This window comes from Rhinolophus ferrumequinum, chromosome 27 (assembly GCF_004115265.2).
Source record: "Rhinolophus ferrumequinum isolate MPI-CBG mRhiFer1 chromosome 27, mRhiFer1_v1.p, whole genome shotgun sequence".
NCBI lineage: Eukaryota > Metazoa > Chordata > Mammalia > Chiroptera > Rhinolophidae > Rhinolophus > Rhinolophus ferrumequinum.
In genome coordinates, this window is record NC_046310.1 from 21,880,041 (window position 1) to 21,896,118 (window position 16,078).

Genomic DNA, 16,078 nt, shown 5'->3' on the forward strand with positions numbered 1-16,078 from the left:
CTCGGTCATATTCCATTGGTTGAAACAAGTCACAGGTCCCAGCCACACAAAAAGGACATTAGAGAAAGGCATGACACCAGTACAGGGGCTGCAGGGACCATTTTAGAGTCTGCTACAAGTTTCTTCTTGGCATTTTGGGGCCAGGAAGACTGGACACACTCATGCATTCAAAGTCAGCCTACCAAAGCAGGGTGTGTGGATTTCAGCCATGCATGTTCTACCAAGAAGCCTCTCCTTTTTTAGTCTTCATGCAAGAGTCTCCTCATGTTATTAGCCTCCATGTCCTTCCCCGGCACCAGAGACAGCCAATCGTCACACAGAGCAAAGGGTCTGCTTCTGCTACCTGCAGCTATAGTTATTGGTCCAGGTAAGGCATAAAGCCACAGCCTCACTCAAGTGGCATATACCCAGAATCCCTTGCTGTATATCTGTTTTATAACGTGAAACATTTTCCACAACCTAAATGTTTGGAAAGTATTTAAATAAATTATGATATCCATACATTATAGTACCCACACATTATGTAGCTATTAACAGAGATTTTAGCATGGAAAAATATTCCAGGGTGGGGGAAGCAGTTTAAAAAACAGTAGATACTTCAAACATGATTATTTGTAAATATATGCATGTATCTGTGTAGAAATGCTAAAAGTGGTTATCTCTAGGTGATCAGGATAATCGGTGATTTTATATTTCTTCCTTTAACTTAGCTATATCAAAAAATATAATGAACTCTATATATTATTTTGGTATTGAAGAACCAAACTTTAGAAGTTTCTTCTTATTTTTATTTTAGAGTGTACTCTATTTGAGATTGAGGCCTGTATTATTTATCTCTGTGTGTCTAGCTCCTAGCATAACTCCTTGGGACATATTAGGCTTTTAATAAATGTTTTTGAACAAATACATGGATTTCAGATTTAAAACTAATACCAAGATATTCTGTGGGACATGTATGCAAATGGTACCAATTTATATGCATGATTACAGATAAGACAAAAACAAAATCTCCCACACCTGCACTCCACTTCTTTGAAGGAAACAACTCCACTCCTTTGAAGGAACCAACTCCACTCCACCTTCCCCAAAGCAGTCAAATATCATAGGAGGTAAGGGTAACAGATGGCATGGTTACCAGTTAAGGATGGTTTAAGCAAGTCAAATTGACAGATAATCTAATATTTCATTTTAATCTTTAGTTTCAACTGTCTTCCCTGGTATGACTTTTGAAAAGACTGTAGTAGGTAGAACAATTGATGGAGTTGTCATTACATTTCTGATTTTGGACCACCCCTATGGGAGTTGGTAATGAGAATTCAATTGATTTGGAACTTCAGGATGGAGGAGAGGGGAAAAAGAGGGGTGCAAGTAAATAACCCTGGTAATATTGGGAATTTATTATAAATAATTCCTTGTTATTTTTTATTTCACCCAAAATAAAGTTTCTCACCAGGAATGAGTGCATAAGAGATTTTTTTCCCCCCAAATACTAAATGGTAACATACTCATATCATCCGTCATATGTTTATACGTTGTTCTCTCAGCATTGCACTTTAATGCTTACATTATTTTTAAGGATAATGAGGCAAGTGTCATTTGAACCCTGTTTTACTGAGTGGAATTGAAACACAGAACGACGCCAGAGAAATTTTACAAGATGATTTGGAAAGTCAGTGGCCCATCAAATAATAGGTATTAATATTTTTGATCCATCTATCTGTGTAAGTGTGGCTAAGATCTTCTTTACCTTCTACTCACCAGTTTCTTGATCCTTAAGATTAATATAACAAAAAATCATTAGATAATTGGCCTTTTCTTTTTCCTTCTATAATTCTAATATTTTATGATGATAAAATATTATCCCCTCCTCCCCTCTTTTAGTCTACTCATTGCCCAACAAATGTGTCAGGACAGAAGAAAGTGCTTTCAATGACAGACTTTTCTGGTCTCAGCTGAGTAACAAAGTTATCCACCAATGTCACGATGCTACTGGTGTCCTTCATCTTGTTGGGTTTTTCCCTCAATCCCTCACGATTCATACAGCTACTGCATTTTCCTCCATTTATCATCCTAAAAACAAACAAACAAACAAAAAAACTGGAGAGGCTGCCACATGCTGGCTGAATGATGGGGGTTTGGAAAGGAAAACCAAGCAGAGACAGCTCAGTACCTGCTCCTTTCCAGTGCCCAGAAGAATGTTTTCATTTCTCTTTCACTGTAAAAGTGTGGTGTATACCACACTTTTTTTTTTTTCACTTCCTTCCATCAGTCCCTGCTTGGAAGCCCCGTCTTTGTACATTCTGGATCTGAAATCTGAGCGCCACTGAGGCTTATCAGCAGGCAGCCTACTTACTTCTGTTCTCCCTTTTCCTGCTCTTTGATCTCCTTTTCTCGCTTTGTTGAAGTTCATTTTTTTTCCTTGGAAAGATCAAACTTCAATTCTACTTCTCTACCAGCAAGTGTACACACATTATTAATAAGAGGCTATGTCACTCTCTTCTAGGACTGAGTAAAGGTGACTGTTATTCCCAGAAAAAGACATTCAGGAAGAATTGTTTTAGGTTGTATGGGCTTACAAATCTTCTTGAAAAAAATTTTTTTCTGATGTCAAATGTAAACACACTTTTGACTAAATAAGGAAACACAACAAAGTATAGAGAAGAAAACATCAATCAGAGTTTTATCGTCTAGAATTAATATTCACATACCTTTCAAGATCCTATTATATGCATATATGATTGCATAAAAAATATATGTTGACTGAGTAGGGATAATTTGAGATATACATTTTTTTGTATTTATTTATTTAGCATAGTGTTGTAACGTTTTCTAACAGAATTAAATATTCTTATATGTTAAAGGCTACCCTTGAATTACTTTCAGTTGTTTCCCTTCATTTATTAATGATTGTATTAATATAATTAATATATTGATATAACCAACAATTATATCAGCATTCCTAAAGTCTGAAAATCCTAATCCCACATTTCAAACTTTTTAATCACTAAAATTAAACAAAAAATAAACATGGAAAAAGCTAATATTGCTGTAAATACTAAGGTAAATAAAACTGTTTTTATATTTTATTTTATATTTATTATATTTTATATTTAAATGTTTTATTTTATTTGATGGGGAGCAGTGGTGTTATGCATTATGAATACCAAAATGCAGCTAAAAATATCAACTGTAGTTGAGTAACACTGTACAAAAGGGGTGTCCAAACTTTTTTCAACGGTTTTCACCAAGGGCCATACGCGGTAAAATACACAAACAGCCGGGCCACTCACTCGAGGTGAAGTACGTGTTGCCTCACCTGGTTTATTTAAGTAAACTAAATATATTTTTGGAATTTGCTGCGGGCCAATTAATAATGGTTCACGAACCACAGTTGGCCCGCGGGCCACAGTTTTGACACCCCTGCTGTAGAAGATGTTCTAAGAACAGATGAGGAAACATGATAGCAAATTCCTCTGTCGTTTGCAAATAGACTTGTGTGGTCTATTGGAAAGTCTGGGTCTTCTGTTCAAGTATGGAATAATACCCAGGTTAATTTCAATCTTGTTTTTGTGGATTAGCAGTTCAGGAAATGGTCAGAATTAATCATATAACTACAGTAACTCTAAATGAATATTTCTAAGATGATTATAATATATAGAGAAAATATCTTGGAGAAGAATATATTGCTTACCAAGAGGCTTAGCAGTTTATTTGCCTTAATAAAAGCAGGAAATGATACATTTTGCTTCCTTTCTTAAGAAATATGAGATCGCATTAGATCCGCCGGACACTGGACGTTCAGGTTAAGGTCTCTCAAGGATTTACTTCTAGCAGCAAAAGCACCCAAGTGGAATTAGAGAGTGGTCCTTTCTTTTTTACTAATTTAGTGATTTGAAAAACTTACATCACTTATCTGAAGCTCAGAGTTTTCCTCTAAAAAAAAATCACAATGGTAATACATGCTCCTTGTAAAAATAATAAGCAATATTTAAGTATATAAAGTAAAAATGTACTTTGCCTCACTTTCCAAGTCTCCTCGATTGCTGTTAAAAATTTGATGTCTATCACTCTATATACAATTTCCTATAAGTACTTAAATATATATTTTATAATAAAAATGTGATCAAATTTGATATATTTTCCTATAACTTGCTTTTTTTCCACTTAGTATGTCATGGACATTCTATCCAACACCAGCATTATATTTCATGGTACAAAGATATCCCAATTTACTGAACAGTTCCCATTACCGATGGACACTTAGATTGAAGCCACTTTTTCACTAGAAATCCCACAATAAGCACATTGGTACATATCCTCATATATGTGTATTAGGTTTCTTTAGGATAGCTTTTTTTAAATGGGATTGTTGAGTGAAAAGGTGTACACGTATGTAATTTAAATTTTTTTAGGTAGCACCAAACTGCCCTCCCAAGACGTACCACTTGATGTCTTTCCCCAATTAAGTATGAGAACGCTACCCAGACATCTTCACCAGCATTGAACAGCCTGTTTTTGTATACTCTGCCATTCTTATCTGTAAAAATGGAACTGTACTGAAACTTTCTTAATCCATAAAATGAAGGGTTGGACTGCACGATCTCTAGGGACACTTTGGGTTCTAAAATGCTTCATGTGGAATTATGTGGAACATAATTGCTTTACCTAAAAACATAAATGTCTGGCATCAGACATTTTCTGGGTTGTTCCTCACCCCTCTGCAAAATTACAGGGCACTATCCTGAGAGTTTCTGCTGAGACTTCTAGACGAGGTGGGGCATCCAGTTAGAGATATGGAACCTGTCAATCTCATCTGAAGTGAAGAAAGACAAATGTTGCTATTTTCAGCAATTTTAACTAATAGAGAGAAAGCATCACACCAAAAAAAAAAAGAAGAAGAAAAAGAACAAAAAGGCTGAAAATACATGATCCTTTCTTCAATACTGCATGTTATAAAGCAAGGACAAAAGCTCAGTATTTAAGATCTAGCGTTTGACAGGAACTCACTAACCATTGATAATAATTTTCATGAAACTCCCTCAGTTAATGCCTTCTTTCTGTCTAAATTTTGAATCGATAGATATTATGCTAATGCCAACAAAACTGTCAGTTAACCCTAGGGGAAAAAAAAGATTATGACGGAGCAATGGAAAAGCTACCAGGCAAAGGTTCGTTTGATTGATGTGCCCTTCTGGTTCCAATACTCAGTTGTTCCATTAAGAGTTACAGTGCTTTTTCAGCGCGGTTCAGAAGCCATCTCCTAGATTTAAGGCACTAGTGAGTTTCCCCCAAGCTAACTTCTTAATTACCATTAGCTTTTGGTTGATGCCTTCCTTTCTGGTAGCTCTTTTTCATAAAAACCACATGCAGTTTTAAAACCTTTAGCTTTTTAATTTTCAATCAATTATACTATAGGAATGGAGAAAATAATTTCTAAATGGCATCTGTAAGGAAATTTATTAAAATGTTAACATAACCCCAGGACTGACCCCAGATTGCTGTCACCTCCTCCTGGTCTCTGCAGCCAGCCTTGCCACTTTGACCTCTATTCCTAGCCGGTGTCAGCACCTACAGCGTCCCTCCTTCACAGGAGATGTGTCTTAGATCCGACCTCAATTTCCAGCTCTACCTCCTTCCTCACCTGTTTCTTCTAGCACACCCCACGTCCCAGTCTTATCAGATTAGCAGTTCCCCGAACACTGTGCTTCGTATCTCCATGCTTTTCCATGGCAGGCCCACTGCCCTGCGTGACTTGTCTCCCAGCATACCATCCCCTTGTTTGTTTCTTTCCAACCGTTTAAGATGACTCATCACCTTGTCTGGGAAGATGAACTCCCCAGGAGAAGCTGACCACTTGGGCCCTCAATCTGTGGTCTCTTCCCTGTGAAACAGAATGGCAGTGGTGATTTTAAATGGTTGCCTTCTACTAGACTTCGCCAATGTTTCTTTCTGTGGAGGGTCATCTTCCCATCGTTTATCAAAATGCCAGGCATTCTGTAGAGACGTAGTTAATGTTCATTGAATGACTTGAATTGAATGACAGTGGCAAATCTGATACTACTTAGAAACTCATTTTATTGGTGATCTTGGCATAAGTTCCAATAAAGCATTGTCAAATAAGCTATACTTACAAATTATGCAAACTACTATCAAATCACAGTTAGGGCACTGTGATCTCATACTCCCTATTATTGGAAGGAGGTATGAGAAGGATTTCATTCTGTGATTATATAGTCTTTGATATACTTCTTGTACAATAGCCATGGCTCCCCAAAGATTCTGAGATCTTTTGCAGTGTTTGAAAGCACCTTCAATGAAAACACAAGACTAACAACATGTGTGAAGTACAATAGAACTGACTTTGTTGGTGTCCACCCAATTTTTTAAAAGTTTACCATCATCAGGTGTAGTGAACATAGGGACTAGAGTCAATTGAATTGTAACTGCTATATTCGATGTCAGAGGGGTAGTAGATTGGGGGGGTGGGAGGTTATCATTTTGTGAGGGGTGTAAATGTCTAGCTATTACATTGTTTTGTACACCTGAAACTAAAAATAAAAGTCTGCTATCATCTTCCCAACTTCAAAATACTCAAATAATTTGGACCTGACCAATTTTGGAACTTTTAATGGAATGGATTCCCCTTTACTTTTCTGATAGTCCAAAGTAATAGCTACTTTATATATAAATAATATCACCCTTTAATCTAAGGCCTTAAATCCTTTCATGTCTGCAATTACACTTGTAGCTTAACATTTTTATTCATATATGGACTTTTACAGAAAGGTCCTATGAGATGCATAATGAAAACTTGCATATCTTTATAAGTATATCAAACAGATTGGATTCATTCCACTACTCCTTCTATTACAGAAACCTGACTCCCAGAACTGAATATCTTTTTCAAAGTATGTTCTTTGTTCCTGACTGAAGAAAAGCATTTAAAATAGCATAGCCTAAAATGTGCATCGGTATTTAAATAGTTGTTGATATATTATTGTCTCTAATAAGCTATATGGGGTGATATATGGGGAAAAAAAACTATGGTAAGGTTTAAATATTAGAGGCTGATTTAAAATGGAAAATGACACCATGTAAAAATGGCTAGCATGCATAAATTAGAAAAGACCTTTGATTATTTTTGTTTAAAATTATTAAACTATAGTTTTTACAAGTTTATATTTAAAAATACTTTTATTAACAGTATTTATACTTACTATATGTAACTGTATTTTTAAAAATCCACCATCCCACACAATAAAGTGATAAGTCTGTTTATAGCTGTGGAATATTGGATTGTTACAGACTTCCAGAAATGGAATTAGTAAATTAATGGGTATGAACATATTTTGAGTGGTTGGTATTTCCAAATTGCTTCTAAAAGGGTGACACCACTTTATATCATTGGTAATGCATGAAAATATGAATTAAAATATTTTTCCAGGAATAAGACTATTTAAAAATTTTGCTAATTTAGTAGGTACTAGGTACATTATTCTAATCTACATTTGTTCACCTTCTAACAGAGTTGAACATTTTCCCATAAATTTAATAATTGGTTTTTGTGTGTGTGAATCATTTAGTTATGTCTTTTGGCTTTTTTTCTATTGCAATCTTAGTTGTTGTTTTTTCATTATTATTGAGGTATTATATGCATACATATATACACCTATAATATTATCCTTTTCTCTTACAAGTTTTTTCACTGTTGTTTGTCTTTCAAGTTTATTTATACATTCATTTATAAGGCCAGGAAACTCTCCCAGGCAGTAAAGTGGGGCTCACCTCATGTATTTCACGTCTCTCTAAGATTACTGGTAACTAGGTTGCCTGATGTACGGTGTCTTGAAAACCATTGTTTTATATATTTTGTCCATGTTTTGGTTGTTTCCAGTGGCAGTGTAAATATAGTCCCTGTTATTCCATTCTGTTCAGAACGATAATTTCTGTAGGTATTCTGGAATACATTCTTGTGTATGGGTTGAATATCCATTTTGATGTTTTTACTCCATCCAAATTACTTACCCTAACACCAATTAGCGAATATTTTCTTCCCTGATTGGTTTTGATATTTACCTTGTACTATGTCAACTACTCACGCATATTGGAGTCTATTTCTGAAGTAGCTCTTTAGAACTGGGGCTCTGTTTGTCTATTTTTGCCTGAGACCTATGTTCCTTTATAGGTAACTGCTTTGTGATATATGAATATTTGATCATGCTAATCTCCCCTATTATGTATTTTGTATTGTGTCCCTGAGAATTTTTAAAATGTATTCTGTTGTACTTATTCTTTTATATTCACTTAGGAAAAATTTTTGTCAAAGTTAAAGAACCATTCTGAGATTTTTCTTAAGATGGAATTAAATACGTAAATCAACCTTGAGATGGCACACAGACATTTCATATATTTGTCTTCCTATCCAGGAGAATAATAGAGCTATCAATCTTCACCACACATTCAAATCTTTCATCTTAATTTTCCATAAGGTTTTATAGTTTCTTCACAAAGATCTTATAAGTTTTCTCTCAAAGTGTGTGTGTGTGTGTGTGTGTGTGTGTGTGTGTGTGTGTGTGTGTGTGTGTTAGTAGTGGAAATTGGCCTTTATCTTGTCAGTCTGTTTTCTTATGGTATTTACAGATAAAATGTTAGTAACGCCACAGGTATGTATAAGAATGTGTGCGTCTGCACGTGTATACTTGCACCTGTCTAGTTTCCTATATTCCATACTATATCCAGTTGTTTTTAGAAGTGAATCCTTGACTTTTCTAGTTATATAATCATGTCACTATGAAATAGTATTTACAATACTTAAATAACCAACATAAAACTAGACTGGCTGACTGGATCTTGAAAGTAGCTATAGCATAGAGCTATACTACAAGAAACATTAGTCTGGCTCCCAAAGAGAACTGAAAATAAGTTGAAATCTTCACACAATTTTTTTTAGGAATACCACAGGTAGAATCCAAATATCACACAAAGCAAATTTTTTTATTTTTTCTGTCTATCTACTTCCTACCTAATATTACACATAGGGAGCTGCTCTCCTCTTTGATTTATCCCTCTCTCTAACCCAAGTTCTTCTTCAAATCCTGCTTACATAGACCCAAGTTCTGCTCACATAGACCCAACGTCCCTGGATTTCCTGATAACTCTTTGCCATTATATTCTATTAATTTCGTCTTGCTGGCTTTCCTAATTGTCTGTTTCACCATTACCCTAATCAACACAAAAATCTTCCCAGTGGCAAAGAATCAATGGAAATTAACTTAGAATGAGGTGAAGGGGACCGATTCAGGCTACCCACACCTACAATTTAATATATTTGTTAAACAGATAACTGAATGAGTCTCATCAGTGAAGAACAACCTAAATATTTTTAAGTCCTGTGGTTCTCTAAATAATGCTTAAAAGCATTATTTTTATCGCATCTTATAATATATGGAAGATTTAATGAACCAATTTTCATATAATTGTACACAATTTTCAAATTTTAAAAGTTTGAAAACTGCTGGTCCACCTAAGGTACCCAGGGATACTTGCTGGATGCCCTCCAGATCAGGAAAATGCTTCTGTGCCATCTGCTGGTTCCTGAAGGTATAGTAGGCACTTGCTCTGGTTGATTTCCAAATCATGTTTTTCAACTCCCAGCTTACTAGAAAGATAATTATAATTTTTGGTGATAAGACTACAAGTGATCATAGTCATAATAAAAGGGGTGGGGTGTGGGAGGGAGAACTTCCTGTGACGAACTGCTCATTCATTCAAATCACTCTTACACTTTTGCTTTTTGGGGGCAGAGTCCTTGCCACGAACAGCGATGGAAATGAGCAGAATTCACAGCTCGGCCATCTGAAATCTCCCTCAGATTAAAGAATGTATAGTAAAAACACGGTTTTTGAATCAATGTTTATCCTTGCATTAAGAGATAAATATCAGTTGTAGCTAAAATTATGAGTTTAATGAATGTAAAATAGAAAACTCCATGCAAATGATTATTAGATAGAATTACAGAGCCACATCTGATTTATAACTAGTATTTTAAATTCAAATAACAACTGAGAAAGTAAGTTTGTTCTGGTCCTCGACTGAATGATCAACCGGGAGGCAAGCATGTAATCACACAAACTGGCAAGGCAATAATCAGAGAACAATCAGGAATACATCCAAAGAATTCTTTTAAAATGGAGAAAAAGATATAATTCAAGGTTACGGCATATATTTTTAAAACAAAGCTTTAAGAAAATGTTGTATTTATGAACCTCTGACTTGTTTTCTTCTAGTTTAGAAACTAGTTTCCTAGTTTATTTCCAAAATAAAATTCTGCGTGGTTCCATATATCACTGGGACTGACATACAAAGCATTGAACCAAATACCCGGAGCATCTTTCTTTTTATTTTCACTCTGATAATGGTTTTTAAAAAGTATATTGAAGACTTTTTTTTTAAGCAAATACGTCTTGTGGATATAATAGGCCTGATTTTCATTTACTACTTTAATTTCTCCCATTAGAAGGACACACACACAAAATCCTTTGAGAGGTCTGTTTGTAAGGCTGAGATAGATACCACCAGAACTTTAAAAATCATGTTATTCTCTGCAAGCACGTGAAAAGTAGATCATTGACTATCTGTAAAAATAACTGGAGATTCTTTTGGTTGTTTTAAGCGCACACCACACCTGGCTTGGGGAACAGACAGTGGCATATCCACACGGGACCCTCTGCAGCAGCAGTAACGTACAGCGACGCCAGAAGGATGGGTGGCCTGGGTCAGGGTGGGGTTACCGCAGCGGGGCACAGGGGCTGGAGGAACTTGGGAGCCACAGAAATTTCCTATGTCTCAGCTGGGGAGACAGTTACACCCACATAGTCATTTGTTAAAACTCATTCATGTGTAACTGAAGTAGGTAATTTAGAGTTTAGCTATCAACAGTGTTAATTTTGAATGAATAAAACCTCAGTAGTGGCCTCCAGGAATGCACAGTAGGGCCAGGACGGCCCGCAGGTCGAGGCGACGGCACCAGCATCTCCAGAGAGGGTCATCTCGGGAATCTAGGATGAAGGATTGACTGACTCCGGCTACAAATCCTGAGGGTTTACAAAAGCGTACGCAGAGACCGGAACCTTTGGACGCCGACAGGGGCAGAAAGCCGGTCCCATCGGAGAGCTGGACCCAAACCCGGAAGTCCGGCCGGCTAAGGCGGGGCTTGTCAGCAAGGAGGCGGAGTCACAGTATCGCACTTTTGCCAAGCTTGTACGTCTTCTCTTGCCGTAGTGTCTGGAACCGGAAGTTACCCCAGGCGTGCTCTTGGTTTTCGGGTGAGAACTGGTCTGGGTGTCCATGTGGGAGCTGCTGCTAAGATTTTGGGTTCCAAGCCCTGCCGAAGTCGAGTTCCCGGTGAGTAGGAGCTCTGGGCCGGGTGGTGTACCACAGAAGGGTAAGGTGTTCGTGCGTTTACGAGTCTGCGGAGCCAGACTAAGGGAGTCTTAACGCGGCCCCCCGTGTCTGCAATTAGTTGTTGACACTGTTGCTTCAGGGTTTGCACCTGCCGAGTCCGCGCGTTGCAGGCAGCCTGTTCTGTGTACCCCACAGCGCTGGGTGCGGGGGAGAGCTGCTTGTACGTGAGTTATTTGCTGCTTGCATTTAAGCGGGAGACGACTTACAGTTTGGTAGGGACTTCTCACGGTGGTCATGTTTCTTAGCCCGTGTTTCAGGAATTCTCTAGCGTGAGAGATGACGTCCTTAGCCCAGCAACTGCAACGACTCGCCCTCCCTCAAAGTGATCCCAGCCTCTTATCTAGAGATGAAGTTGCCTCTTTATTGTTTGACCCCAAGGAAGCGGCCACCGTCGATAGGGACACCGCCTTTGCCATTGGTGAGCTACCCTTGCACGTAGAAAGGTCTTCGAAGCATTTGTTTCTGGATATTGCAGTATTGTATTGTTTTCTGACCTTCCCTCTTGCTTAGCAGCTTCTAACTTGTTGACTTGGGTGTTAAGGGAAAGAGTGACAATCATATGCTAGATGCTTGAAATGTGTATAGGTAGCAGTATCTGAATTTCACAGATGATAAAACAAGGTGCGGGAGGTCATCCAATGCACAGAGAGGGAGAGCAGCCATAAGAGGCTGGAGGCAGTGGGTAGGGTGGAGGAGTCTTCCCATTGGACTAGGAAGACTAGTAACTAGTCCCCTAGTTACAGTAGGGGATATTTTTAAAAGGGGGTAGGGGAGGCCCTGCCAGGAAGAACTTTTTGTTCTCTTAGTTGGTGTAATACGATTTTTTAGTTGAAAACTAGAAATCTATTTTTGGGACTGTCTTACAGAGCATACATGCTAAAAGAAATCATCATTCTTTAGGGGTAAGTGAAACTGTAAAAGAGGGGTGAGATGAGTGTGTTTGCAAAGAATTGTTAAATAAACTGTCCTTTTCCCAGGATGCACTGGCCTGGAGGAGCTACTTGGAATCGACCCTTCCTTTGAGCAGTTTGAAGCACCCTTGTTCAGCCAGCTGGCAAAAACCTTGGAGCGCAGCGTTCAGACTAAAGCAGTGAACAAACAGCTGGATGAAAACATTTCGTTATTCCTTATTCACCTGTCCCCTTACTTCCTGCTGAAGCCAGCACAGAAGTGTCTGGAGTGGTTGATTCGCAGGTAACAAAGGGAATTCCAGAAATAATTGTGGCCTAACAACTTTGATCTTTTACAAAATTAAGTAGTGATAGCATTTATAATTTAAAGTAGAAAAATTAGGAAATTAAGAAATTGACATGATATCTGGAGATGAGGGAAGGTGAGCATGATGAGTGTGAGATGACCGTGCCCTTTTATTGAACTTATTTTGTTGCTAGTGAAAAGTAGAACTACTGAGGGTCTTGAGGTCAAACCTCATGAGTTCTACACTTTGCCATTACAAATTGTTACTGCGTATTTGGGGCAAAGGGGATTACTAAATGTCTTGCTGAAATAACAAAATCAGTGGTTTGGGAAGAGGGTACTACTGTCCTCTAATTAAAACACTGTAACTTTAGAAAAACAATAATCGGTGATGTGTGTTGGATGTTGATACACCAAGCCCTGTGGTGAGCACTCTGCGTATTATCTCAGTGCTCACAGCATTCCTATGGGGAGTTACTGTATTAACCCCGTTTCGTGTTGGAGAAAGCTGGGGCGAGGGGGTTAAGTTGTCTACGTCGCACAGTTAGTACGCTGAGATACAAGTTTGTTTGTGCAAGGTCTGATTTTGCATCCACTTTTGGAATTGTCTCAGTAAGTTTACTCAGTTTATTTTCTCACTTATTAATATCACACAGCTTATACATTTCTGTTTATTCTCCATGTATATGTTTTAAGAGTGGAGAGATTTCCATTTCATTAATTAAAGACGTGGTAAAGTGACTTCCCTTCAGGAAACAAGTGAGTCATTGAGAAAACATAATTTTAACTGGGGTCTTCTGATTATCAGCACATTAGAGCCATCAGACAAAAAATAATCAAGCCTGTAATATTTTCTTCTGTCTTCTAGCATTTAATTTCCCTGAAATAGATCAATTAATGTAAGAAGCATTTTTTACATTTACATGCAATTGATTCATGTAACATTAAGTTCTATACAAAGATGAGTAGGCTGCCCTTGGTTACTATTTTGAAATAAATGCTACAATAAAGGTGCCAAGTTTGGGGCACTAACTGCTTGCCACGTGGAGTAGGTGAGGAAAGCTTGGTGGAGAAAGTAAGTTCTAGACTAGTACTAAAGCCATATGTAAAACTAATAGAAGACAGAGTGGTGTGATACTCTAAGAGAGATACAGAAAGATGCTCTAAGAAAGATGGGAGAGGTTAGACAGACATGAGAGGGATCACTTGCCTGGGAATATTAGGAAAAGCGTCTTGAAAAAGGCATTTGAGCTAGGTCTTGAAGACTAGAAAGGAGTTAATGTCTCTGAGAGAATTAATAAATCTGTCTTTTGTTACTAGTGGTGGCACCCCTGCAAAGTTTTGTGGAGTTCATGGACAAATTATATAGGGTTGTAATTTTATCAATTTTTTTATTCAAAGAAACTAATGTGGTTTTCTTTTTAATTAGCCTTTTAGTTTTAAAATTGTGATAATTAGAGAAGCTGAGGAAGCTGTGAAAGGTGAGCTTTGAAGCATGAAGAGAACCTGGTTGACCAGGTTGCTTCCTGGTTGACCAGTTGCTTCTGGTTGACCAGTTGCTTCTCTGTGGTTTGACTGAAATGATCCCACAGTTGTGTTAATGTAATAATAGGTTAAAAAAAGTTGAGAGTGAATGGAATATAAATTTTGGTATGGAATATTAAAAAATATTACTGCATAAGAATTGGCAGAACCTGTTGAGTACTTTAATGCAAAACAGAGGGCTTATGTTTCTGTGCTCTGTATCTTGCTTATATTAATAGTTATGTGGTTGGTTTTACTGTTATTCATTCTAAGTAGTTTTGGCTCATTGATAATATGATTGGACGTATAGGGAAATATGTGCCTGTAAGTTTTGTGTCAGTTTGAATTATTTGCTTTTTCCCCAGGTTCCACATCCACCTTTATAATCAAGATAGCCTCATTGCTTGTGTTCTACCGTACCACGAGACAAGAATATTTGTGCGGGTCATACAGCTTCTAAAAATTAATAATTCAAAGCACAAATGGTTCTGGTTGTTGCCCGTTAAGGTATGATTGTTGAATGACACGTATCTGTAATTATTACAAATCCTGATTAAGAGAGATAATTTGGAAAAAATAAAGACGTTAGTGCTGAGGGTAGTCCAAGTATTACCTCCATCACTTTTATTTCCTAACTTCCAATTGGAACTATTATAATAACAGCTGACTTTTATTTAGTGCCTGATATCAGGCTAGGTGATTTACATACACTATCTTGGGTTCTCACAAAACTCCATTTTTTACAGATGAGGACAGGCTTAGAGAATTTACTCTCCAGAGTTCACATAACTAACTATAAAGTGGCAGAGTGGGGATTTGAGTCCAAATCTGATTTTAAAGCTTATGTCTTTCCACTGTTCTGTACTGTCTGGCATTTTAAATTTTGGAACTGAGGAACTTAAGAAAAGTTGGAGATGAAGAAAAGCAGGAAATACTTAGAAAAATTATAAGGATAAGGATAACTTAAAGGACTTGAGGAAATTCTTAAAGTTGTAAAGATGGTAGGGATTAATTTATAGATAAATAAAAAGATCTGGGTCTGGCTAAGATCAGGTAGCATGATTTTGTAGTAAAACAACTGACTTGTCGTCACTTTATTTGCAATGTACAATAGAGGAATATGAGTGTATATTGTTTGTAGGAACTTGATTGAATGTTGGGCATGGCGATTCAGGCTATAGGAGGAGGGCAGATGGGGACTAAAGTGGGCTAACGGACGGTGGGACTAGGGAGAGTTGACTATGGGATGACTGGTCAATGATCAGAGTTAGTAAAAAAAAAAAAAGGGAATCTTTAATTAGAATGAGGATTTAAGAGTTTGGGTATAAAGCACTTGAACTACAGAATGTTCAATAGGATGCCAACCTAGTAGCTAAAGGTAGATACAGATAAAGCTTCTTGTCAAACTGCTCAACATTCACGCTGCTAATACCAAGATCCTTATTTCCCCCAATCTACACAGGACCCTGCTGTTCCTAGGCACCCTTGTTTTAGGTATCCAAATCCCACTCCCTTTAAAGTGCACTTCAAATTGTCCTTTGATTTTTTTCAACGTTTATGAGCACCTAATACATGCCATGCACAATGCTAGGTGGTGGTAAGTTGGCCGGGTTCCTAGTCTATTTCTGTTACTAGTTCCTAGTCTATTTCTCTTCTTAGTGTTACCGTAAAGCAGTGACAAAACCAACACATTTGTTCAAAAACCAAAAATAACCAGTAGAATTGCTAAGAATCTGCAGAATCCAGATTTAGATAAATACATATCAAGATGCAACATAATAAGTAAGCATTTTTCACTGCGCACCTCTACTACCCTTGTTGCTGACCTTCTCCTTTGAATTTCTAAACTTTGCACAATTTTAGGTGTGAATCTCATCTCTGCCGCCAATTAACG

General features: G+C 37.4%; 1 protein-coding gene across 1 annotated transcript in view; it reads left to right on the plus strand.

Annotated features, from left to right (window-relative positions):
• Positions 1 to 11,251: 11,251 nt before the first annotated feature.
• Positions 11,252 to 16,078, plus strand: part of HEATR1 (HEAT repeat containing 1) — a 46,034-nt gene continuing 41,207 nt past the window's right edge. Inside the window, exons 1-4 of the mRNA XM_033099503.1 lie at positions 11,252 to 11,403; positions 11,709 to 11,881; positions 12,441 to 12,657; positions 14,550 to 14,691. Of these exons, the coding sequence (XP_032955394.1) occupies positions 11,740 to 11,881; positions 12,441 to 12,657; positions 14,550 to 14,691 (501 nt within the window). The 5' untranslated portion in view covers positions 11,252 to 11,403; positions 11,709 to 11,739. The remainder of the gene's footprint in view (positions 11,404 to 11,708; positions 11,882 to 12,440; positions 12,658 to 14,549; positions 14,692 to 16,078) is intronic.